General features: G+C 37.5%; 2 protein-coding genes across 2 annotated transcripts in view; both read right to left on the bottom strand.

Moving 5' to 3' along the window:
• Nucleotides 1-22,636, bottom strand: part of LOC124283405 — a 30,579-nt gene extending 7,943 nt beyond the window's left edge. The window contains exons 1-11 of the mRNA XM_046719456.1: nucleotides 21,990-22,636; nucleotides 4,046-4,065; nucleotides 3,725-3,845; nucleotides 2,587-3,370; nucleotides 2,247-2,377; nucleotides 1,872-1,982; nucleotides 1,587-1,636; nucleotides 1,155-1,197; nucleotides 903-994; nucleotides 252-321; nucleotides 66-169 (exon numbers count right to left, since the gene is read on the bottom strand). Coding sequence (XP_046575412.1) covers nucleotides 66-169; nucleotides 252-321; nucleotides 903-994; nucleotides 1,155-1,197; nucleotides 1,587-1,636; nucleotides 1,872-1,982; nucleotides 2,247-2,377; nucleotides 2,587-3,370; nucleotides 3,725-3,845; nucleotides 4,046-4,060 — 1,521 coding nt within the window. The 5' untranslated portion in view covers nucleotides 4,061-4,065; nucleotides 21,990-22,636. The remainder of the gene's footprint in view (nucleotides 1-65; nucleotides 170-251; nucleotides 322-902; nucleotides 995-1,154; nucleotides 1,198-1,586; nucleotides 1,637-1,871; nucleotides 1,983-2,246; nucleotides 2,378-2,586; nucleotides 3,371-3,724; nucleotides 3,846-4,045; nucleotides 4,066-21,989) is intronic.
• Nucleotides 22,637-22,849: 213 nt separating this feature from the next.
• Nucleotides 22,850-23,983, bottom strand: LOC124283383. The gene is made up of 2 exons (XM_046719433.1): nucleotides 23,260-23,983; nucleotides 22,850-23,150 (listed from the first exon to the last, which is right to left on the bottom strand). Exons 1-2 carry the CDS (start codon nucleotides 23,841-23,843, stop codon nucleotides 22,988-22,990), a joined length of 747 nt encoding a protein of 248 aa, XP_046575389.1. The 5' UTR covers nucleotides 23,844-23,983; the 3' UTR covers nucleotides 22,850-22,987.
• Between the last annotated feature and the right edge of the window lie 3,992 nt (nucleotides 23,984-27,975).

The following is a 27,975-nucleotide window of genomic DNA, read 5'->3' as shown; positions in this document are numbered from 1 at the left end:
TCAGGCCTTGATGTCAGTCACTACTTTGTTTGCGATTCATATACAAGCTCTCTACAATTTCTTACCGATCTGAGAAGCGGGGCAAGATTTTTCCTTTGTCTTAGTCCGTCATGTAGGTCTGACAACCAAGCCTCTTGTGTAACAGACAGTTGCTTGAAACCACCCAAAGCTGAAATGAATAAGAGTAAATAAGTAACAAATTATCACTTACATCTAAAATATTCGTTCCAGATGTGACCACAGCTACTCACATGCATAATGACCTTTGCTTGCTGTAAGGAGACTTGGCTTGTATTCCAGACTATGGCGTACTTCATGAGCCTACAATGTAGCAAAGTGGTATAAACACACAATCACTATTTGATATACGTTATCACACAGACATATCTTTGTTAATATGTGTGCGTTATGCCCATGTCTTGGGACAGAGTTGTAAATGTAGAGTAACAATGTACAGTAAGCTGCGTTTATGACCAACACGTTTAGAACGAATTAACGGGTATAATGAACACCTTTAGAACGAACTAACGGGTATAACGAACTAACGCGTATAATGAACACTTTTAAAACTAACTAACGGGTATAACGAACTAACGTGTATAACGAATAAACGGATATAACGAAGTAACGGGTATAACGAACTTAAGGATATAATGAACAAACGGGTACAACGAACTGATTCGGTGGTTCCGGATGTTTTGCTCGAAATACGGACAGGAAATTACAGACTGAACGAACTAAAAAACTGGTCCCTTTAAGTTCTTTATAACTGTAGGTTATTGTAAATGAACAAGATTTGTTCCCACCACCTCTTAAGATGACACCCGTAAACAAAACAACATACGGTTATATGTACAATATAACAAAGCCATAAAATGTCAACACATCCAAAGGGAACTTACGGACATAGGTCCTGTTGAACCCAGCTTGAAACTAAGTATTTTCAGCACACTGAAGTCCCTGAGGAGTTCTTCAATCCGTTCCTTCCAGGATTCTGAAATGTTGTTAAAATAGAAGTATAATAATCATCACCCTAAACTAACTCATGCATGCATAGTTTGTACTAAAGTCTTACTATTATATTTGTTGAGTTTGTTATTTCCACAAGATCAGTTATTCATATCACCATAAGCTGCCGAATGAAAGACACTTACCATCAGATAATGCATCTGTTTGTGTCTCCATTCCTTCGATTTCCTTTACAAATAAAATAAATGTAAGCTGTTTATAATAGATAACTCAAGATCTGGAACAATACTATGCTAAAACTTTACATTGAGGGAACCTTTTAACCTTGCATTCAATCCAATTCCACAGCCATGTGACAAAACGTTCGATTTCCTGATAGCGAGTAGCTCATTGGGATGGAATTGACATTGCTCAACAGAACTCTGGTTTGGTTGGAACGCTAACATGTGGATTAGTGATCGTGAAGGTGAATCTCTGGGTGGAACCACATTAGCCATTCCAGACCCATATGCAAACTCATGAAAAGGATTTGTACATATGTGTTTAATTGTTTGTGTTGTAAGAAACATCTCTAAACCCTGACATGAGGATCTCATCATTACAGAAGGATACGTTACCATTTCTGCGTCAAATATTTGGGACTTCAGTTCCTTGATACCAGTTAGATCTGAAGTGAAGAAAGTCAAAGTCTTCAACAAACTAAAATGATTGTTTTGCATCACCATTACATAACCATTATATTTTAATCCAGAGCTGTTTGCTCTCGTTCTCTCCCTCGTCTATTAAAAATCCTCCTCTCTGACCTGACACGGTAGTGTGTGTAACAAAGAAAGTTTTGTATTTTATTACAATGTACTGCGCATTGTGTATTCAGAGTTCTACGAATGTGTAAATATACTCACAGGTTGTAAACCGCCAATTGTGGCCGCTTGTTTGTTCCATGACTGTGTTGGTTTCATCGACTATTTCTGCCTCAAGTAGTTGGGACTTCAGTTCTTTTACAGCAGTTGGATCTGAAGTGAAGAAAGTCCAAGTCTTCAACCAACTGAAATGTTTGTTGCATACAAAATGATTGTTTTGCATCACCAGTACATAAGAACTACTGTGGATATTCTAACCCAGTGATGTTTGCTCTCGTTCTCTCCCGCATCTATAAAAAAACATACTTTATGACCTGACATGGTAGTGTGTTTGTAACAAAGAAACAGGCTTGTATTTGATTACAATGTACTGAGCATTGTATATTCAGAGTACTTCCAATATGTAAATATACTTACAGGTTGTAAACCGCCAATTGTGGCCGCTTGTTTGTTCCATGACTGTGTTGGTTTCATCGACTATATTCACACAAGAAGACATGTCCACCATACTGAGATCCTCTGCTGCTACAGCTGATGGGTACACCGACCTGAAACCAGGTTTGTATAAAACTTAAGCACAGGTTTCAAGTAATCATTCAAATAATGGGGCATATTAAAGTAGAGGCTTTTTCCTGAGGACGCACTTACGAAATTCATATTTTGGGTTAGAACATTTGATAATTCGTGACTGGATACGACTACCAATGTTGCCAATGGCAATAACACCTAACTACATCCACTGACTAAATCAACAAACCTGAGCCTGTCCCTCTCCTGTCGTGACCTACATACAAGCAGAGTGTCCCCCAGTCTGTTCAGTCTCCTGGCCACCTCCAGCATCAGAGTCGTAGCTCCACTACCGGGCATACACTTGACCTGGACGTCCTTACTGTTGATGTTCTCCACCAGAATGATACATTGTTCTTTAGTGAGAAATCTCAGATAGTCGCCATCGGTGTCTCCTCTTTCTGCTTTCAGCACCGACTTCGTTTCAGCAACACCAGCCCAGAAAGCAGTGAGGACTTTTTCATACCTACTGGGAGTCATTACCAAAGAATCGTTTGTGACAAAATGAGAAGACTCATTTGCAAGCTTCTTCAATCGATTCTTAAATCCAACAGCGTCCTCAAGGAGAGAAATGGGAATGGCTCCATGGATTGAGTTGATATCCTCATCAGTGAACCTGCTTAGTGTCTCTATAACTCCTCTCGCCACTGACATACTGTATGTCACTGCTTCAGGACAGTCTTCATCCCCATCAACCAGTGACAAAACTATCACAGACTGTGTAGGCAGAGCCAGGAATACATCACATACAGCGTTGCTTGGTCGGGGCGATGTATAGAAATCTAACGCAACTGCTAAAGAATGAGATAAGAACATAAAGCATGGTCCAGCCTTTGGGTTTTGGAGATCTACTACTTCGTTGGTGAGAGGATCAAAAACAAAGTCGTATGCATGATTTTCTATGTGTTCCAAGAGTCGTTCTTTCACTTGTGCTAAAGGGGTCCTCAGTTTTGTTGGTGCAATACTCTGGCCATCTGAAAAAACAACCAAATTATACATCTCGATGAAAATATGTTCGTTACACATAGAATGGTCCTGTGCCAATTTTGTGACACTGCTTAGACACGAATATAACATAAAAGAATCGTAATGGGAAAGGAATTCTTCACTTGGGCAACCCAGATATGGAAGCTGATGTACTTGTGTATTTGGAGGGTACTGGAAAAGCCTTTTGGGGGTGCAATACGTCTAAGATAATCAGAATATCCGATTCAAATCCATTTGCAACATGAGCAAGACATTGCTACATGATGTATGGTTTGCTTCAACTATTGAAGACAATCCCAGAGTCTACGTCAACGATCTAAGTTTTACAATGATTCAGTTACCCTTTTCAATAAAGTAACTTCTGATTTCAAAGAGACTGTTTCCAATCTGTTTCAGGTCAGGACGAAAGATGTCATTTGTCCCAAGATAAAGATCCTGCTCATCCTCCTCTATGGTATTTTGCTGCAACATAAAGTAAAGGTTATAAATGTTAAATGAAACAGAGGGAAACAGTATTATTGATGACCTAGACGTTCAACAGTTTTCATCTCTTTAGGGAAACATTAATGGACTTGTGATTGTCTTTCATTTATGAATATAAGATGGTGTTTGCTTTGAGCAGCTTTATGGCTAGTCATTGTACCGATTATATATGCACTTACCAGAAGCTTCCACATCCTGCCTGCAATAATGAAAAGACGAGACATTAACAATATTGTAAAAATAAATTCCACCAACCAGTACTATACTACGTTCTCAGTAAGGATTACTCGAATATAACATTAGATCACGTAGTGAGGCACAATTCATTCACCTTTTCGCAAACACCTGACGTCACCTGTAACTGATAAGGATTCATAAACACATGCTCATGATAAAGTCGGATACATACAGCTTTTGTCGGAGATTTCACCTTAGTTTGTCAAAGATGATCAAGGACCAAATCTGGTTTATATTAACGTATGATAACAGTTGAAATATAGTTATGAGAATATGCATTATATCGAGGAAAAGATGTAAAGGAAACAAACATACAATTAGAATTCAATTAATACCAAATCTTCATGTGTCTGGAAAACGTTCGGTTCTTTTGACGTTATTTTCGTCATATGCCTTACAGCTGCACGATAACATACAATACAAGTCATACTCTGTACAAATTTGATTAACAATTCCGTAATTACGTTAGAAATCCAGAAGATGTAGTGCGAATTTGTGACCCAGGGGCATGTCTGAAATTTGTGATTGTATCGCTGATAATATCGTACATGCAGGTTTCACCAAAGCTATCACCGGACATCACGCTTATAAGCCATGTTTTATAGAAATTATGTCCAGCGAAGCTCACGCTTGTAAGCCATGTTTTATGGAACTTATGTCCAGCGTGGCTCACGCTTGTACATGTACACCAGGTTTTATGGAAACCAAATTTTCCTTTAAGTTCCGCAAATGTTAGAAAATCGCGGTCGTCACAAATATCTTTAATATAAACTACTCCACATTTAATCCAGTTATGAATGATCAAGCTTGGCTGGTTACACTGGTGATTTAGCCATAGTGGTTGCATGAGTATTTCATTAATATCGTTATTGTTACATACATCTTTTAACACATCTATGCCAGGCATCAAGAGAGTCTCTACAAAATGGATTTTTAACTTTATAGTGTTTTGTGATGTTGGCTGCTAGGAGAAGAAGGTTTTGTAAAGGGAAACCGGCGAGAGCATAGTTCTTAGATTTTGAAATATATCTCTTCAAGCATGAAAGTTTTAAAGAGTCGAGAAAGGTTTTCACATCGACCATTCTCAGACCACATTCTCCATACATTCGCACTATATTAATTCGTTTTATTTTGTCAATTTTATCATTCCATATAAATTTGAAGAATAACCTGTTAAAATCAGTAATAAATGTTTTTGGGGGATGAGGGAGAGATGAGAAGATGTGGACAATCGTGGATAAATCTAAACTTTTTACGACGGTTATTTTCCCTATTAATGTTAGATTGCGTCTTTTCCAATTCAGTAGAATTCTTTTTATATTTTGAGTCTCTTCTTTGTATTGATTACCCATAGGTTTTCTAAATGAGCATTTAATTTGATTCCCAATACGTCGAAATTCTCATTATGCCAATCCAGCTTATAGTCATGGGATAAAACTATTTTACTATCTGTCATTGAACCTAGCCATACTGCCATATTTATTTTCAAACCTGACATCTTGTCCAGTGAGAGCAAAGTTTTCATAGCTTCGTTAAGAGAGGTATCGGAACCGTCCAAAAACAATTCAGTGTTGTCTGCATATTGACCAATGTCTTTTAACACAATTCCTTTAATTCCGTGGTTGGCTCTGATCATTATTACTAATATTTCTGCTACCAATAAGAATAAATATGGGGAGATGGGATCACCCTGTCTACATCCCATTTCGTTGTCGAAAAACGTCGACAAGTGACCATTCTGTATCATACACGAGGATGCATTAGAAACCAATATGTTAACCCATTTTTGAATGTTACTTCCAAAACCAACCTTATCTAGGACCATCTAAATGCATGTTTTTACACGGTGTCGAAAGATTTTTCAAAGTCAATTAAGATAAGTAAACCTTTTATTTTGCCTTTTAGTTTCAAACATAATGTCACAGAGAAGTCTAATATTTTCCGTAATGCATCTTCCTGAAATGAATCCCGTTTAAGTTTCGTTTTTGAGAACATTCAATGTTTTTTAATCCTCTTATACAAGTGCTCATAACTTTATATAATGCGTTTAGGGGAGATATAGGTCGCCAAATCTTCAGAAATGTTCTATCTTTACCTGATTTAGGGATACAAGTAATTACTCCTCTATTCATTGTCATAGAAGTCTTGTTGAAAGTTTCTTTTATATATTGGTGAATCAAATTTTTCAGATTTATCCAGAAGTAAATAAAGAATTCGATAGGGAAACCATCTAAACTTTAATTATTTTTCATTGAGTTAATTGCATGCGAAAGTTCTTCAACACTAATGCCACGCTCTAGTTTATTTGACTGCTCTTTGTTTAAAGAAGGAATGGCAATATTTTCAAATACAGCTTTAATGTCATCATCTATGTCACAATTTGATTTATAGAGGTTTACATAACATTGTTTTTGTTCCACTATTATTTCTCGTCCATCTGCTATTTCTTTACCATTATCAATGATGAGAGAGTTAATAAGTTTGTTTGCATGGTTTGTATTCTTCAAATGACAAAATTAATTTGTAGGTTTATCCCCATTTCAAACCATTGGATTCTATTTCTAATTTGGATTCCTGTCATGTCTTCTTTTTAATTTTTCCAATTCATGTTAATTTTGAGATAAATCAGCAAAAAATGATCCATTAGCGTTTTAGAAGTTACTTCTTATTTCGTCTTCTATTCGACGTATGCTCTCCTCTAGTTCTTTATGTTTTGTAGTTCTGCTTTTCTTAAGATATGAAGAGTATGAAATGGATTTTCCTCTAACTTTCCAAAAATAGAGTGTCACTGATAGTCAAAGGTAAGTGTTCATCATTAATCTTGTTTAATGTCTGCGTATTCACGTTTGGTTTTATTAAGTAAGTCAGTTACTAGTATTATATATTCCTCTCGTCTCAATAAACTTCCAATAACCGCGTCCCTTTTCCTTATTTATAATAATCTTTATTTGCACTGAAAAGGCCACAGGCCCATAGTACATAAAGTTGTTTTAAACATATTTTATTCGAAAATGAAATGAATTGGGCACAAGTTATCCAACTTAGGAACGCCCTCTCCCAGAACTTACATATGTCATATTTACAATATAAAAAACATTGACAACAGGGATTTATGGAATGAATTTACAAGGTCTTTAAAGAGGTTGTGTATAATATATACAAGAATAAAACTACAAAAATCTTTAAGTGAGCTTAATATATATATACATGTTCAAATAATAATTCATTTTCATATAGTGATAGTGTAACATGACCAAATAACAATAAATCTAGATTAATGGGTATGCGATGTTTGACGACAGTATTTACATTAACAAACAATTCTTTACGCTGCGTTGTACACAAAGAACATTCTAAGAGATAATGCCATGAATTTTCACGAGAACAACCACAAGTACAAGGAGCATCTGATCTTGAATTAATTCTGAATAAATCGTAATTAAGCGGACTTGTATTGTACCTTAGTTTTGTGTGAATAATGTTCAGTTTCCTTGTACCAGACCAAAAGAGAGGTGGGGAGGCATTTATTTTACTTTCAATTTTCAACTTAAAACCTGCTAAAGAATCTATGTTTCTTTTTTCTATGGGAACATTGTTCCACATTCGTATAGTAGATGGAACAAAAAGATGATAAGGAAGTTTCAATCTCGTAAATGGAAGGGAGAAGTTTAAAGAGGTTATAAGATGATTTATGTCCAAGATATGTAGGTAGTAATTCCTGAAGGTATGATGGTGCAATATTGTGAAGAATCCTATAAAATAAGCAAAGTTTTCTTTTCTTCTACGTTCACTAAGGGTTTTCCAAACAGTTTCAAAATGCAAATGATCACGAGTAATATATTTTGGAAGTCCTGTCACTATACGAGCTGCTTCTAACTGTAACTGTTCTAAGGAGTTAGTTTGATTAGCTGTATATCCATCCCATAATTCACACGCATATTCAAAATGAGGACGATTGAAAACAGTGTAGATCTTATTTAGCGCTGTACTTTTTAACACACAAATAACTTAAACTTTAACTTTCTCATGGAATTTATCATTTTGGAGGTTTTCTGTAAAATATCAGTTATGTGATGAGACCAGCCTCCATTTGAAGATAATGTTACACCAAGATGTTTATGAAAAGGTACAGTTTTAATGTTACAGCCGTCAAGATTTAAATTGTCTAGCTTGTCACTATCTCTGGTAGAGAACAATACAGCTTCTGTCTTATCTGGGTTGTATTGAGTAACCAGTTCTTAGCCCAATCACTTAACGAGCTTAAATTTTCATTCATAGTTACTTGCAATGATTGCATTTTATTGGAAGGTGCACCGAGTGATGTGTCATCAGCAAACAATCTTGTTGCGCAACTTAATTCAACGGCTATTTCGATCACATACACAATGAAAACGGACCCAAAACTGAACTCTGTGGGACTCCGGCTGGTAGTGTTCTCGAATGAGATAATGTGCCATTCACAAATCTGATTGAGTACGTTTGCTTATTTAAGTAGCAAGCCAAGTTAGTAAGTTACCCTTAACACCATATATATCCAATTTCAATAAAAAGCCCTCTATGCTAGACACGATCCAAAGCTTTAGAAAGATCACAAAATACCATACAATAGTTTTCTTTGTTATCAAGCGATGTACATACATTGGGGTAAATTTCTATAAGTTGATGTACAGTAGAGTGGCCTCGCTGAAAACCAGCCTGGTATTTGTTATCAAGAAAGTAGTTATTAAGATGTTGGAAAACAACCCTTTTAAATATTTTACTGACACAACTGATTAGTGATATCGGCATATAATTAGATACAATTGAATTGTCACCTTTCGTAAATAGCGGCATAGCATGGGCCTTTTCCCAAACATTTGGGGAAGTACTCGATCGAAAGAAAAATTAAATAATAAACAAAGAACACTGTTTATAGAGTTAACAGTTTTCTTAACAATTGATGACTAATTTTATCTGGTCCAGTTGCTTTCATGGAAGGAATTGAATTAATGATATCAGAAATTTCTCTCACTGTTATAGTTTTTATAGCAATTGATGCATCAGTCCTTTGACAAAACTTTGGAAGTTCTATGTATTCATTAAGATTTGAAATTGATTGAAAATATTCTTTGAGCTTGTCAGCTTTACCTAAATCAGAAAACATAGATGGGTGCTTATCGTTACTGTTCTCTTTTAAACATGGAATAGTTGAGCTGGAACCGGAAGATTTTACAATGTAATGTAAAGTTTAGCAATAAGAAGATTTGTTTTCTGTATACATTTCAAATAATAATTCATCCAAGTTTGAGTAAAAATATTCTTTGGCATAAGTTTTCATGTTATTTTCTTTGTTACGTTGCTTTCCATATTTTGTAAAGTCGACATCCTTCCGTGTTCTTAAAGCTATTTTTCTAAATCTAATTTAGATTTTATCATTGGGTCTGATGGTGACAACCTTTGTTGGGATGCACTGCTTTGTGATAAAACTAAAGTGTTCATAAATTAACTGACAAGATTCATTGATATCATTGCAATTATTAAACATGGAAAACCAGTCTTGTGAATCGATTAGTTGATTTAATTTTTCAAAATCACCTTTCTTATAGCACCATACGTCTCTAGTATAAGCCACTTGTGTAGATATATGAGCATTGATATTAACGTAGGTACCTTTATGATCACTAATGTTTCTACCGTAATCTATCACTCCACAGTCTATGACTTCAACATCATCGCTTACAATAACTGGATCTAATAAAGTACTGACATGTTCTGTAACTCTAATCGGTTCACGAATAATATTTTGCATAGTTTTTTCTATCCAGAATGTTATGGACAGCATGAGTCCTGGCAGACAACATATTTACATTTATGTCACCAGTAACAGTAACTGTACTCGATATGTCTAGAGCGGCTTCAATAGCGTTGTCAAGTCTACTCCAAAACTGTTCTCTATTATATTCTGGTCTGTAGATTGCGCATATAATTCATGGTTTCTTGGGAAGAAATACTTCAATCCAGATGGATTCGTCGTTTATATTTTCTAGTCTTTTAAAATTAACATTGTTTCTAACATAAATCATAACACCACCACTAAAGTATTTCTATCCTTTCTAACGGGGTTATGAAAATCATCCAATTTTAGATTTTCATCAGAACCAGATTCATCAAGGTGAGTTTCAGTCAAACATACAACATCATAATCTGACAACATTTCAGACAAATACCTTTGCGTGTGACGAAAACTTCTAACATTTAAGCGAAATATAGAGAGTGTTTGATCTGGGCTTACATTGGGAGGTCCGGGATTGGACTTGATATCTCCGGCATAAAGTTATGTTACATTTGAGAGGGATTTGGATCGGGTAATCATAGCATAGAAAATGAACATTGACATATTTTGGAGAAGAACTGGATATTTACTACTTAAAAATGAGGATAATTTTATCAGATTTGGATGGATATAGTAATATCTTATAATATATTTGGTTCGCAACCGGTCATAAAATGGACATATTAGGAGGAAGTGTAATTCATCTTCTATTTCGTTTAAATTACAAAGTGTACATAATCTATTTTCTCTTTTTACATTCACATATCTGCCTCTTTCGATCAACAAATCAAGAGAAGAACACCTGAGTCGTGTCAGTGCTATTCTAAACTTTTTTACATTAACAAAGGATAGATATGGCTCAATGACTATGGCTTTTTAGACAATGAATAATACATGCATTTATTTGATAAGGTTATCCATTCACACCATGTTTGAATATACATATCTTTTAGTCTTGTCGTTAAGGATTGAGATGATAAGACTTTATGGATGTTCAACTTCTTTATTTTAGCAATGGCGACCTTTCGTAATAGATTCTTACACAGTTTTCAAGCATATGGGGGAATGAAGGGGTACACCAGTATATATACAAGATAAGATAAAGAGATAACAATGACAAGGGTGGAAAACAAAGCATCAAAGAAAGTTACATGATGAGCTACAATGGTGTCCTCCCATTTGTGAGAACTCCAAGTTGTGAGACACATTAATTAATGGTTCAGTGCACACAGGTGGTGCTTCCCCATCCCTACGATGAAAGTGGGAACAGCCCTGTTGCTGAGGAGTACCCGCAGGAGGCATAGTTCATTAATGAGTTAATTAACACAGAAGACATTGTTCGTTGAAGAGCATTTATTGTTTTCAATAGATACTGAATTACTGAAAAAGATTATCCTGAACTGGTGATATATTCTACTTGTGGAAGGCCTGCCATAATGGTGATCGGAAAGAGTAGTCAAAGGTTAATAAATACATTTGGATTAATTATTGTTACAACAGTTATTGCTAGATTTTTCAAACACATAAATCCGAGTAGGTAAATTAATTTCTCTTTCAAATGATCACGAAGTTACCTACACAAAGTCTTTATTTTTTAAAGCCATTTATCTGAGTGGGTTAATTACTTTATCTTTTAGAGTTTCATTAAGATTACCTCCACAAGATTCATTTAAATAGCTAATCCATAATTAGCTGGGGTTAATCCATTCTATCAGATAGGGTAGTAAGGTGTGTTTTCTTTGCTAAGTACCTACTCCACTGTCTCACAACTGGGAGTTCTCACAAATGGGAGTAGACCGCTACAATAGCATGATGATGAGCTAAGATAACATACATGAGACGGGTGGGATTACCAAGACAATTAGTGACTAAGTTAATTAGGGAGAAGCCAGGGTGGTGGGGGATTAATTAGTGTGAAGCCAGTGTGAGGAATGTCAGTTAGGCAGGTGATTAGAAGCCAGTGTGGTTTGAGTGGGTAATTATTTGTGGATTAGGTGGTTGTAAGCTGATGGGATGTAATAGCCGTGATCCCTGTTAATAGAGGGGTTAAAACGGCGTATTTGTAATGCCTCGTCCAATTTACGCTGAGTGTAATCATGTGTGTTGTTTGAAAGTGTTTTGACAGTGTCCCAGTTGATGTTTCCTCACTGGCTTCCCACTAATTAATCCCCCCACCACCCTGGCTTCTGCCTAATTAACCTACAGTCAGTAATTGTCTTGGTAATCCCACTCATCTCATTCATGTTATCTTAGCTTATCATCATGCTATTGTAGCTCATCATGTAACTTTCTTTGATGCTTTGTTTTCCACCCTTGTTATTGTTATCTCTTTATCTTATCTTGTATATATACTGGTGTACCCCTTCATTTCCCCCCATATGCTTGAAAACTGTGTAAGAATCTATTCCGAAACGTCGCCATTGCTAAAATAAAGAAGTTGAACATCCATAAAGTCTTATCTCTATACGACCAACTTCAAGAATGGAAATGTGCGAGGTAGAAAAGCGATGGTGCCAATGCAAGCATGGACCTGGCAAGCCACTTCTAAAACACCGCTTTGTCACATTACATAAGACAGTTGGCAAAGCTGTACAACAGGCCAAGCGGGCGTATGTAAGAAACAGTGAAAAAGCTAGTATCAGCAGTAAATGCTGTTCATTATAGGGCCATACCTTTCTTCGTCATACCTTGTTAGACAGTGATCCTGTATCGCTAGAAATAGGTGTCGATTGCACAACATGGAAGGTGGATTAAATAATCATGTTTTTATGTGGGCTAACACTACAGATGTGCAATAATGGGAGTTAAACAATGAAATTTTAGAATAAGGAAAAAGTTTCAAGGTACTGGTTGCCAACACTTTTTAAACGCACCTGTTAATATTCATAAATAGTCTATTTGTCGTTTTGTTGAGAATTTTATCATGAATGGGTATATTACGTCTTGGTATGAGCAGTTAAGTAAACAGGAAGGAAGAACGAGGCGCAATAAACTTAGGTTGTATAGAGAATATATGAATTGTTATTTTACTGAAACCTGTATTTCAATGCATTTGCCAAGACACTACAGATCTGCATTAGCAAAATTTAGATGTGGCGTAGCCCCCTTAAGAATTGAAACTGGTCGCTATGAAAATATTCTTTTAGAAAATAGGAAATGATTTAAATGTCTACTTTCAAATGATAGTGTTAATTTATGTACAGGTATATTAGATAAACCTGATATCGACAAATTATGTTTTATATTCAACAATCCTAATCTTTTTCATGTTTAGCCAAAATCTGCCTGTTAATCCTCAACAGAAGGAATACATTTTTTTATGCTTAATAATCTTCTGATAATTTTTAGGTTTTTAAAATGATTTTTGTCTCTCATAATTCTCTGTTCATTTTACTCTTTTGAATGTTTGTAAATATCATTTGTATCTACAGTGAGACGTAGATAAAATATTGTCTGTCTGCCTGTCTGTCTTTTAAAATATTCGAAGACAGATCATTCAATGTCAGTCCCAATTGAGACATTTACACCTTTTTAAATTTACCTGCCACATTGTATTATGAAATTATATACATTTTAAGCTTTAATACGCTTAAGTTCTTTCACTACTTTAACAAGTAACATACTTCTTTGATGGGAACCACCTCCGTGGTGTAGTGGTTAGAGCGTCCGCACGGACAGCGGGAGGTCGCGGGTTCGATCCCCGACGGCGTCATACCAAAATACGTTAAAACATGGTCTTTGTTGGTCCCTGCCTGGCGCTCAGCATTAATGGGTACAATAAGGACTGGTCGGCTCGGAGTCAGTATACTGTGTCTGAGTGGGGTATTCATGCTTCACTGCGGCATGGTATCTCAGTGGGCTAGCACTATAAAACCAGCTTAAGTCTGGGCTAGTACAAGCAGCCGCACATACACATACACACGCATGCATGTCGTCATATGAGCGAAATATTCTCAAGCACGACGTTAAACCCAATTTCACCTCACCTTCTTTGATGGAAGACATGGGTTTTACATTTACACTTGTAAATGAAACTATAATATGAATAATACTTTTTAAAAATTGAATGGATAGTAATAGTTTTGCAATGAATTAATATGGTACTATGTAGATACGAGAAATTATCAAAGAGAGACAGTTCAAATCGTTCCTTGTGTGTTATGTATTGCTGAAACTGGTAAAGTAGTAATCGAGTGTTAATTTCATTGTATTGACAGGCATGTGCTTATTGCACTCCATATACCCTTACCTGAATTCTGACGTTAAAACGCTGAAATGTGAGGCAATTTGTTCCTTTGTCCGCAACAATACCGAATCAATATCCCAGCCTAATCTGAAAATGTATTTGCATAACGTAAATCTCCTTTGAATAAGGTTTCAGGAAAGAATTAAAACCATGTTCTGTGAAATTTGCACAGAGGGGATAAATGTCATAAAAAAACGATTATTTTGCTCACATTCCGTTATATTTCCTTAAAAGCTCGCAATGTTTGACAGAAAGTATTGCCATCCCTTTAATATATCCAACCTTTTTCGCTGGAATTAATTGCATGGCCCAATTATGTACGAGTAACTGTTCATGTCTTTGTAAAAGAAATATCAGATTTTTCGAGATCCATTTAATAATTTTGTTGGATCAGACACCATATTATTCTATGGTATCCGGTTTCATAAACTTTCCGGCACTGACATTGTGACTGCCGTAGGTGACATGTCCGGGCATTGTCTAACTCGCGAATGTCACGCCTACGAATGACCCGTCTCTCAATACTGTCGTGCACATGATAATGAGAGGCGTCTCTCTTACGCGTAACGGTACTGCGAGGGCGGTTTGTTTGTGACGAGCAGTGGGAGGACAGTAGATATGTTTCAACTCGATGGCACACCTTACTTGAGGTAGAACTCCGTTGAGGAAGCTTTCAGAGAATGTTAAAATCACGTTTCTGTGAACATTGCACATAGGAGTAAAGTCTGTCGTCAAAACGGACCACTATGAAAGCCAAATGAAGACTGTGAAGTCTCAGGCGCTTTGGTTTTACATCGGTGGAAGGGACACCCTCTCTCGGTGATAGTTTTGCAATGGTTTTACTTCCACCATATAGTATCCAAGTAATATAAGAAATTGTCATCCATGCTACTGTGGAAATGTATTCTATCCTCTTAGCTCTGAAGAAGAAATGTTTTAAAACGCGAGATATATTTCGCCTTATATATTATGTTCGCTTCAGACAGTCCACGTAACAAGAAGGACGTTTTGACTGAACAATTTAGTCAGGCATCGGTTACCTCCAATTAATTCTCTCAATGCTTCTGTCATATCCATTTGACAGGAGAGCATTATAATCACAACCCCAAAGAAAACTTGCAATAACTGTTGACAAAGTAGGATTTACGTCTCATTTGAATTATGTATTGAATGCATGAAAACTCACTTTCTAAATATATCAACTTTAAGTAGTTTGTGTACCTTAAGACGAAAACCTTCAAATTAAAGATGTATTCCCCGAATGTCTCGGCACAAAGCCACAATCAACGGCCATTGCTAACTTCTGGCACTTCACGTCGAGTGGTACTCAGTCAAATATATTCTTTATAATGCAATCTTTTTTTTACAACCTGACCAATATGTTTGTTCTTTGGTGAACAAACAACATTTAGGTGCAAGATATATTGTATAATTAACTTTTAAATCACTTTCCCTTGGTTACTGTTGACTGGTCATTTTACTTTTTGTTGAAAACTGCAATATATTGCCGCCGGTGCGGAAAACCTATTTTTTTCACAAATCCGAAGTCGTAATGGATTTTGGGGTCGGTGCTTTTCGAATAATGTTTTGACGCTGGGGGATATTATAAAATGTCAGTATGTCATAACAATAACATAATATAGTTATGTGTCTTTTGTTACAAAAGGACAAGATGTCGATGTATGAAACTTTTTTTCTGATGGAGGACCTGTAGTTCACAGAAACGAGTGAAATCAGATCTAGTGTAAGAAACTAGATTTATGATACCTAGATTTCTTGGAATGGTGGGTTCAAGAAATATTCATCGCATGTGTGAACATTTCGCTCTCAATATGTGTTTATTTTAGACATTGAAATAGGTAAACAGCACATTTTTCGTTCTCCGAGTAGAAGCAAAATTTAAATAATTTGGTTGCCTCAGAAAGCAGAGCTTTCAAAGTTTTAAATCTACCAAGTATTTTACATTGTTTGACGTGTGTCCATTTTTACACACAAAAAAATACTAGCTTAGTGACCCAATGCAAGGTTCGCTTTAGAATTGGTACAGATAGTGCAACCTCACTTTTATACCTACTTGCACAATGTACATGTTCATATTTTGCTGTTAAAAATATAATGATGAGGAGTTAGCTTGGTGCAATGATGGCACTAATCATTGTTCATGTTTTGAAATTTTATGAAGCAGATGATATCAGAACCAGAATACGCTTTGTTGTGGTGATGTTGTAAATCATCAATACAAAAACCCAAAATACTTGATAAATTATATATTGAGGTGCAATCTGTTTTTGTCTGGGGCGTCGAGGTCATCACCTAAGGTGGCACCAGGTGCAGGCAGGTTTTGTTTCCCTTAATTGAGCAATGCAATACATTTTTTTGTATGTCCTGTTTTGACCTAATTTATTAAATGTATTCAGATATTTATTTAATATACCACATATACGTGGGTGGCAACGACAATATCAAACACTTACAGGTCCTTAATGAAAGAGTGCTCAAGGTTTGACATTTCAAAATTCAAAGAAGACTATTCTTGACATTTCATGTTTTATGATGGCAGAAGCAATTCTACATACTATAGGTAATAGGTGCATATCACATATCAAGCACGTCAGCAAACATCAACTATCTACGAAAGTTCTGTAGACAAATAACATATTATGTCATTGCTCAGAAACCCAGGAAAAGATACTAAGGTAAGGTAAGGTAATTTCCATTTACTTTAACAGCGAAAAATCGACATATGTGCCCTGTTGACTTTCATCAAATGATAACATTTTCTGATAAATATATTGTCACCCGAACAGCATATCTGACCCCAGGTATTTGTTATTGAAAATAATTCACAAAACAAAGATCTACTGTTGAGAAATAAACTAAATCATCACATGTGTATTTGAGATATTGTATTGAAACAAAATACACACAATAATGTGAAACCTGTCCATATATCTTATGGTATAGTTGTATCCAATATAATTATATCAAATAGTTAGTTGTCCACATCACTGATATTCTGATGAAAGACAATGATTGAAGATTAGTTATTTACACTTTGCTAATACATAGATAAATGTACATTCTTAGAGTCTTTACTCATGACCATTTGGGAGAGTAAATGATTAATGATATTATTAATAACTATTAACGTATGAAAATATCTGAAAATGTTGAAAGATGTGAACAGCTGTGAAACATTAAGCATTGACACATCTATCGTCAATATTCACCAAGGATTTTAATTCATTGCATAAATTTATGCATGTAATTCAAACTCTTCCAGAAGTGAAACGTATAATTTTGCCTGCATGCAAAATGAAATTATTTTTATAAAATCAATCCATGTGAAACTGTTATTGATACTATATTTTAGTATAGAATATACTCTCCCCAAAAAAAAGAAAAAAAAGAAAAAAAAGCGCATATAGGAATTGTAATTATAATGGTGGCGCTGAAGTCAATACCTCGTGTGACTACCGTGGACAACTAGAACTGCACAGCATCGCCTCGGCATCGAACGAATAAGTCTCAGAATCTCGTGTTGCCCAATCGCAGCCCACTCTGCCTGTAGTGCCTGTGCGAGTTGCTGAAGTGTCTGGGGCTTAGGGTTACGGCGTTGCACCTGTCTGTCCAGGGCATCACAAAGATGTTCGATCGGGTTTAAGTCCGGTGATCTTGAGGGCCAGGGGAGCACATTGATGTCTTGGTTCTGGAGGAAATCTCTAGTGTGACGTGCTGTGTGGGGCCTGGCATTGTCCTGTTGAAACAACTCCCTCTGGCGATCAATGATTGGAAGGAGGTGTGGGCGTAGGATTTCATCACAGTACCGTTGAGCTGTCAGGTTGCCCTGGATCATCACCAGATCACTTCTTCTACGGCGGGTGATCGCTCCCCACATCATAACACTTTCCCGGCCGAATCTGTCTACTTGGGGGAACGCAAGCGTCGGCGAAACGTTCACGTCGACGTCTGTACACCCGCATTCTTCCATCGCGTCGTTCCAATAGAAATCGTGATTCATCACTGAACCAGATTCTACGCCAATTCGGTAGCTTCCAGGCCTGAACGTTGGTGCACCATTGAACTCGATGTCGGCGATGTTGTTGTCTTCTGGCACGTAAACCAGCCTCTCACAACCTGTTCCTGACGGTCTGTGCAGAAAGCCTCCTCAATCCGGGTATTTGTCGAGCTGTACTGGTCGCCGTAGCTGTTCGATGACGCAGGTGATGTACCCGGATGTAGCGATCCTGCGCCGCAGTGGTCGCTCGAGGTCGCCCACTACGAGGGGCGTCTGCTACCGCATTCTGCCGGCGATATCTCTCCCAGAGCCGTGAAATGGTGCTTTGGTGAACATTCATGCGTCGGGCAACTGCACGTTGAGACTGGCCAGCTTCAAGCAAACCAATGGCGATCTGACGGTCGGCTTCACTTAGACGTGGCATTTTGCGTTCGTCAACAATATTCCAAATACAGTGAATAATCGACAGACAGCGATCAACCTTTTATACCTATCATTGAGACTATCTGATCCCCAACTTGCAGGTGAATTGCATGTGAATTGTGTAAATCTGTGACACTACACGCCGAAATTGAAAATCATGCTGTTAAATACGGGTATTTTACGGATGGTGCGTTTTGTTGTGATATTTCAAAACATAAACACCATAGGACCCATAAACAGAGCAAAACATTTTGTAAAATGAATCACGTTTTAATTCATTGCTACATGAAATTGCTATTTTCATGATGCGTTTCTTTTTTGGGGAGAGTATATATGCATTATGCATTTGCTAATATTTTATCACAATAAGAAAAGCGTGAATGTTATTTTAAAACACAATTTTTGTCACCCTCATATCCCCGTACCTGTTGTTGAGGCCGGACAGCTGCCGATGTCGATGTCGTTATTGCGTCAGACAGAGTAAAAAAATCAAAGCATCATCAGCAAGACTTACAGTTATATGTTTCTTTTCAACATATCAAGTGACGAATCAAGTGATTTTCCTAATATCAACAAAAGTTCAAATGAAAGATACTGAGAAACTTAAATGTGGACTGTTGATAAACTACTGTTCCTGGGTCACGGACGCATACAAGGTCAATAAGCTTTTATGATATCTGAACTATATGGTGAAAAACACATTGTGTTTTTCCTATGAGCTATGAATAATCATACTAGATAGTTATTTGTGTTACATTTGGGTTTGACACACGAACTATCTCCAAATTTACTGTTAGTATTCAATAACGAAAGATTATTAGCAGACAACCCCTGTCTGTGACATTACATCCGGTGACCTTTGCACCTACAGGAAAACTGAAGCTTAGATTTCGCGATCTTAAGTTTCGTTTTCCACTCGTCATATTCAACTGAAAATGATAAATGGAACTCTCGTAGAATGATAAGTTCGTTAAATTCGCCGGGGTTTACACATGAAAGTCGTGTAAACTTTGTTCAAATTGAAATAGCAATATTTTATGTTGAGGTTGGTTTTCGTACGCGTACCAGAATGCAAAACCGGTATTTTAATGTAGGTTAGCGTCGAAAACAATGACCATAACACTTGAAATTAGGACTGGTGAAAAGTCATAATAATAGAAGCGACAAAACCTTTACCACATCCATACGAAATCTGTGCTAAACGAAGAGTCGACTGTACAACTTTGTCTTTATCATGAGTTTAGATTTGTTTCAGCAGTATTACAGCTGTACGATGTTGTTTGTAATCAAATCGAGTCTGGATCAGACAATCCAGTGATTGTCACCATGCGATACGATGACAGAGCATGTGTTTATGAATCACTATGACATAGTGATGATACTAGGTGTTCGCGAAAAGTTAACCGTACCCTACCCTGCCCTAATTTAACGATTATACAGATTCCTAACATGAAACCCATTCCACTGTTCAATCAAGTAATTCTGGTAAACTCTACAAAAGTTACATTATAATATGTCTATTTTGACCTTAACCTGTGTATGTTTGGAAATTATCAGGATATTTTTAGCTAATAATGTTAATTTTTCTACCAAGTATTAATGTGCAAAATATTGGTTCAGCTGTCCCTTATTTAATGACACACCGACTGTTTGAAATCACCCGAATCTTACAACACCTTATGCTGAAACTAATTCAGCAGGCTAAAGGTTTAATAGCTAGCTTCCTCAATCACTTCTACGCGAAACGGCTTCGCACAGTTTCGAAGAAAGTAAATATGAAGTATTTATGCTGGATTTTTCAACGCAATAAGAAACAGGTGTACGTTCGTGTGTCTCGAAAACTGCATATACAGCTTTTATTATAGCTTTCAGAAAATACTAAATTTAGGTTTCTGAAAAATATGCATATGCGTGAAATTCGCTGTTATTAATCGTCAAATTTTGCTTAAATAATGCACGTTTTTGTGCAAATTTGACTGTATTTGATTTTGATTTTGACGTTTTCATTCATGTCGTTCATGAACTTGAACAACTGTCAATGGCCCTAGCAAGTTAATGTATTTTCATTGATAACACTTTTAAACGCGTTTTTTTTGTGACGGGGCGCGGTGGGCGAGCTGGCTAAGGCGCTAGGCTAGTGGTCCAGAGAGGTTAAAACCTGGGAGTCAACTTTGTGTGCAGGCTCTTTCAGTGTTGTCACAACCCCTAGTGTAAGTACACAACCTTGTGCACTTAAAAGAACCCACCAATCCGTTGGTATATGACCAGATGGTGGCCACATGAATAGGTGCAAACACCTAGTTGCGGGTACAGCAAAGTGCAGTAAACTTGGACAAAGTACTGTGACTATGTGTTCCAGTCCAACCAACTGTGAATGGGTACCTCGTTAGGATGAGAAAGCCACAATAACTCGGTGCGCCGAGTGGCAGCAGGAGTAGTATTCTACCCAGGGAGTTGAGATTGATATTACGATGTGCCGTTAAAACTGACATCCAATGATCGAGGGGAAAATACCAGCGCCTTGAGCATGCACCATTTGCATGGATATGTGCGCTATATAAATATACTATAATAATACAACAACAAAAAATAATATCCCTGTCCGCAGTCAAACAGTCACGTGAATGAGTGACCTCCTCGCATAACGGAAGACCGTCTCGCGTACACGTTACGTCCTCTGCTGTTAAGTATTTAGGACTTCACTTCGTTCGCCTTCTTTATAAACGTTGTTCACCTTTAATGAATACTTTTGTTTATGTGAGGAAACTGTAGAGATATTCACTGAATATATATCACATAAGGTTGTTTCGTGTGTCGTACATGTATGTTGTCTCATAGCTACACATCAAAATGCCTTTTTACAGTTAACAGATCTGATAAACGTATGCATGATATAATATAAATGGAGATTTTAAGACAGGGTTTCAGACAGGTGACCAAACCTTTGCGACACTTTTACTTAAAATAACATTTGTCAGTAAACGTGAATGGGAGTAATTTCCAACAAATCAATGAATTCGTTTGTTCGCTTATTTGAAGTACAAAAATGAACGTATTGTTGGTTAAATCATCATCAAACAGTAAAAACTGTAATTTACTAAAACAAGATGAAAAACTTGGCACATTCTGTGGTTCATCTCACAAACTGTGACGTTCTTTCCACACACCAGTTATGCACATTTTTAGGTGTTATATTTTGTGTGTCAAATCAAACTTGCAATTGAAATCTGTGAAGGCTTCTCCATTCCATTAAGTTTTAATTAATCTTTCTCGACATGAAGTAATGATATATCCCATACACGCGATCGACGCTCACCTAAACCAAGATTATATTATACTATTAGATTATATAGATTTGATAAGGTTAGATGAACCTTAGTAACTTACCCTCGTGCGTTACAGCAGTTTACTGCTGAGTTACTCTCCGTTTTGTGAGGGCACGAACCCAGTCCTTGATATCTATCCGTGTGATCAGTTTGAATTGTCTGTCATATCTATATGCAAGCGGTCCTTGTTTGTCATGGAACACTATCCCACTCACTGGTCTGACAGCAACATGAACAACTACAGCATCTTCATCACCATGTCCATCATGTACAGCTTCTCCACTGTCTCGCCGATAAACTAATTCCTCCGCTGGTGTGCAAGGAATAAAATGAATTTGGAAAATATTTGGATCTGGGCATAGTTCATTTCCATCATAGTCACAGACCAGGACAGTATTCTTGATGTTATCCCCTAAAGTGTCCCCGAAAACGGTTCTGTCCTTCAGGACTACTGGTTGGATGCGGTTTACTCTAGTCTCATAACCATATCCCTTCTTGAAAATAGTTTCCTCATGGACGCCATAAAGAAAGGAGCCACCACATTCAATTTTAGTAAATGCGGTTATATATTCTGCAAGTTTATGATTCTTGATGATGTCCTGTGCTATTGCTCGACCATCTTTCTTTTGAGAAAAGTGACTTTTCATTTGAATTGATCTGTTTTCGTGCACATTCTGAAGGTGATGTGCCCGGGTCAAACCAGGAAGTGTATGGAATGTTTCGCTTACGGGTTTTCCCCTCTCTAAGAAATGTTCTGAGCGTTTCTGCACGAATATCTTCGATGCGGTCATCGAGTGGTGTTTTCGTATTGAATTTAGAAGTCGTTACATTTAAAGAAGCTCCAACATACAGCACGTGAAAGTCGCCAAAGTCATGACAAGCATAACAACTGCTCAGTGCCTGTTTCTTGTAAACATCAAATCGTGAAGTTTGGGGTCAGCAAACTCATCAAATGCGCCAGTGAAAGTATCTCCAGGTGCCAGGCCAACAAGATGAATAAGTATATATCCAGAGTTGGAATTCCGCAGAGCCGATACTTTTCTCAGTAACTCAATAGCTTTACGATCTCTCTTCTCCTTTTTTCTTCTTCTCTGCTCTTGGTTTACTGTCCCTTCTCCAAATAAGTACTTGACATGAATCCCAATAGACAAGACATTGCTTTTTTGGTGAAGCCCTTTCCAGGAATTTACAAGCTGCCTCCTCACGCCGTGGAATATAGTTACTGAAATGAAAAATTGTCAGAACAAATGCACGGAATAAAACGCAAGAAATAAAACAAAAAAACAACCCAACAAAATGTTCTTATTCCGTGGTTAAAATGCAATACTTACTTCAGGCACTCTGTGTGAAATGCTCCTTTTACTTGGCGACACTTTGCACGTGCTATGTCCTTATCTTTCACATATACTGCCGCGGGCTCAGAACCTTTTCGTTTATGCTCTGCTTGCCTTGTATATAATATGTCTTCTGTTTTCACACAGACAGTCACTTGTTCAAATCCTACTGGGGTAAGATGACTTGCTTTCCCATACTTTATTTCTTCATTCTTTGCATAGGTTGAAACTTGATCAAAGCCTGTTGGGGGGCTGTCCCCTTGTCTTGCGTATTTTACTTCCCTATTCCTGGTGTACACAGTGACTTGTTCAAAACCTGCTGGTATTAAGTTCTGGTTCCTTGCATATACTACGTCTCGACCTATGACAGAAACAGTTACGTAGTCAAAACCTTTCGGTAAGGAGCTCCCTTCTTTCAGATATGTGATTTTGTCATCTTTGACACATACATCGACGCACGTAAAACCAACTGGTATACAATCCTGCTTTGTCACATAACGCACGTCCACATCCTTGTTGTACACATTTACGCCTGGTAAATCTGGCTGTATTTCATCTCCACAATAGTCACATAGTATCATGGCATCTGGAAACCTGGTGTTAAAGTTTCACATATGAACACAGAAGTTTGACTGTTAATACAATCTCCTACAGAGGCACAAGCACAGATCGCATGAAACCGAGGTGTCTGTCAAACTGCGCCGTACCTAATGTGGTATTGACTCATACGTATGCGTGGCAACAGCGTCAACACATCACGTGATACACAGCGAATGAGAGCATAGTTATGCACATGATAACTCGAACACAGAGAGTGGTGTGATACCAGCGGATTTCCGAGGTGATCTATTTGCTTAGCAGAACACTGGAGTCGGTAGATCGACGAGATCTCGTAAATTCAGGACCCCTCCGAATGATGACGTCACAAACAAAATGGCGGCCAAATTGTATTGTTGGGTGATCGCCATTTGGAGGTCGGTGACCGTGTGTGTGTGTGTGTATGTGTGTGATGCGTTTGTGCGCTCATGGGGGTAATGACGCGTTGTACATCGACCTGTGACGTCATTCATGGCTGTCGTAACCGTTTGTGTTTCGGCTGTTCGCCCGTTTGCGACGTCAGTTGATCGTTTTAGCTGTTTTAGCTCTCCCAAACAACACAAAACAAGCGTGTATGTAATCAAACAATTCATATTACCGAACAGCTAACTCAACATCCTCCTATTTTTTGCTCTGTTTCATCACATGTAACATTATGCAATACATACAACTTGATGATGAATTACGTTTGTTTAATTATCAACAAATCAGCGACACAAACAGTCATATAGCATTGCTGAAGCCAATGACATTTGTTGGGTAAAGGACGGCAGGGCTACACAGTAAAGGACGGTACAGTCCATATATGGCTAACCAAGCCTTACATTATGGTCTGGATTTGCGTTATGTTCTTCCGACTCCTCGAAGTTGAGTCTAGCTCTAACTTCCGCCCCTCTACTCTGCACCACGTGTGGTCGTCTGACACGGCGTATGCTGCGACCAGAACTGGGAGATACACCATGAAGATTTATATTTGTTACTCTCAACCATGTTTTTACTCGAGAAACAATTATTAAGAGCAAAATCACCTGCACTACTCGTGTGCTTTATTTTAACTATTGTTTGCAAAAAATGCCAATGACAGCATTCTATAGCTACATGGTCGATGTGCGCTATAGTATCGGCATGTAAACATAGTAGCGCAAACAAAAGTAGAAATGTGAAACTGAAACGGAATAGAATTGATTTTCATGTTCTTTATTTTAATTACCGAACCTTGGTATCGGGCTAGTGGGTATCCAGCTTAGCATAAGGGAGCGAACAAACAATGTTCCTGATTCATTCATTCATTCATTCATTCAGCAACTTGAAACATGACTTAAAATACTTCTTCCTTTTAAAATGAAATGAGTATGTAAACAAATAGAAGCAGAAAATATGTGAGGTGAATGGCATGGGAATTTATTTTACAGTTTAATACTTATTATAATATGTGTAAAATTGGTACATTGTATCTAACTATGGACATTCCTGGCCACTTCTGCACAGTGTTTTATGTACTAATACAGCCTTGTTTCCATTGGGAATATTACATTGATGTAATACTTTCCTGTCTCCATCAGGAATATGTCATACTGCCCAGTTTCCATTGAGAATATAACATTGATGTCATACTGCCCAGTTTCCATTGAGAATATAACATTGATGTCATACTGCCCAGTTTCCATTGAGATTATAACATTGATGTCATACTGCCCAGTTTCCATTGAGAATATAACATTGATGTCATACTGTCTAGATTCCATTAGGAATGTAACATTGATGTCATACTGTCTACCTTCCATTAGGAATATAACATTGATGTCATACTATCTAACTTCCATTAGGAATATTACATTGATGTCATACTGTCTAGGTTCCATTAGGAATATATAGAGAATCTCACCCGAGTGTCTTTTGATATCAAATATATCACCACGAGTTGATAAAATAACAAATATCCGAGGCTTGCCGAGGATATTTTTACTTTTATCAACGAGTGTTGATATATTCGATATCAGAAGACACGAGGGTGAGATTCTATTTATCATCCAAAATCACTCTTCATTAATTTTCAATGAAAAATGTACATCTCTGAACACAGTACTGCCATAAGATTTGCAGTGCAGCGATGTCATAGCATTGTGACGTCATCAAGTTCATGACGTCATAGCATTGTGAGGGCATTGTGCAAAATCTACTGTCAAAACGATATCTCCTAGGAGATATCGCCTGATCTCACACAAGCGATATCTCCTGTGGAACACAGTTTTGGATGATAAAACATTGATGTCATACTGTTTAGCTTTCATAAGGAATATAACATTGATGTCATACTGTCTAGGTTCCATTAGGAATATAACATTGATGTCATACTGTCTAGCTTCCATTAGGAAATTTGCATTGATGTCATTCTTTCCTCCCTCCGTCAGTAATATAAGACTAAAGTGATACTGTTCATCCTCCATTGGAATATTACATTGATGTCATACTGCTCAGATGCCATTGGGAATATTACATTGATGTCATACTGCCCAGATGCCATTGGGGAAATATTACATTGATCTCATACTGCTCAGATGCCATTGAGAATATTACATTGATGTCATACTGCTCAGATGCCATCGGAAATATTACATTGATGTCATACTGCTCAGATGCCACTGGGAATATTACATAGATGTCATACTGTCCATCCTCCTTTGGGAATGTTACATTGATGTCATGCTGCTCAGATGCCACTGGGAATATTACATGGATGCCATACTTCGCATCCTCCATTGGGAATATTACATTGATGTCATACTGCTAAGATGCCATTGGGAATATTAAACTGATGTCATACTGCCCAGATGCCATTTGGAATATTACATTGATGTCATACTGCCCTTATGTCATTGAGAATATTACAATGATGTCATACTGCTCAGATGCCATTGAGAATGTTACATTGATGTCATACTGGCCAGATGCCAATGAGAATATTACATTGATGTCATACTGCCCATATGCCATTGGGAATATTACACTGATGTCATACTGCCCAGATGCCATTGCGAATATTACATTGTTGCCATACTGCCCAGTTGCCACATATTGTATTGTTGGGATTACTCTTTCTTAATAAAGTACAGATTATAGTACTTTTTGGGTTGAGCCCCATCCGGGATTCGAATAATACTAGAAAAGTAAAAAAAAGTAGTAGAATCTGTACATTATTTAGAAAGCGTTATCCCAAATATGGGATATGTTACATTTGACCACTTTCTAAATGGCATTGTGTAATTATAGCTTTCGGCCGTGGAAGCCGTGCCAATTTACAATTATCAGAGGGTTACACAAAGTCCTCAGTCTAGACTACCAGTTGTCCGACTTCCATTTCTGTGGAAGTCGCGGTGGCTGAGCGGGTTAGGCAGCTGACTCTGAGGGTCTGGCTTCGAATCCCGGATGGGACGCAACTCAAAAAGTGCTAGAATTTGTACCTTATTAAGAAAGTGTACTCCCAAGTATAACATATGTTACATTTGACCACTTTCTAAATGACATTGTGTATTCATGCCCAGATGCCATTGTGAATATTACATTGATGTCATACTGCCCAAATGCCAGTGGGAACATTACATTGATGTCATATTGTCTAGCCTCCATTGAAAATATGACATTGATGGCTTGTTGGGGGTTGGGATGTCTCACATCAACACAGTAGCCGTGACGGTAGGAACAGCATTCTCGACAGGAACAATTGGTGTGAACTTGTCTTCAGCGACTCCATGCTCCTCCTTGAAGCTTCTCACATGTCCTCAGCTAGTGCCCTCTTGTATCGGAGTGAGTACAGGCTAGGGCACAATGTTTCCCCTGTAAAGAATTATTCAAGAGTGGTCATGTGCCTGTTCATATTGACACAAGAATGACCAATCAGTCACCATGCTCCCGTGTTCCCGACTACGTCACGTGACAGGTTCATATGTGCAACCATACCTGATGAGAGGTCCTTGCTGACACTACAATGACAATCAGTCACCATATGCCCGTGTTCCCGACTACGTCACGTGACAGGTTCATATGTACAATCATACCTGATGAGAGGTCCTTGTTGACACTACAATGATCAATCAGTCACCATATGCCCGTGTTCCC

The sequence above is a fragment of the Haliotis rubra genome, unplaced genomic scaffold (genome assembly GCF_003918875.1).
Source record: "Haliotis rubra isolate DU_JTF1 unplaced genomic scaffold, ASM391887v1 Scf314, whole genome shotgun sequence".
In the NCBI taxonomy this organism is placed as follows: domain Eukaryota; kingdom Metazoa; phylum Mollusca; class Gastropoda; order Lepetellida; family Haliotidae; genus Haliotis; species Haliotis rubra.
The sequence above is the reverse complement of the archived record's forward strand: the minus strand, read 5'-3'. Positions and strand labels throughout refer to the sequence as shown.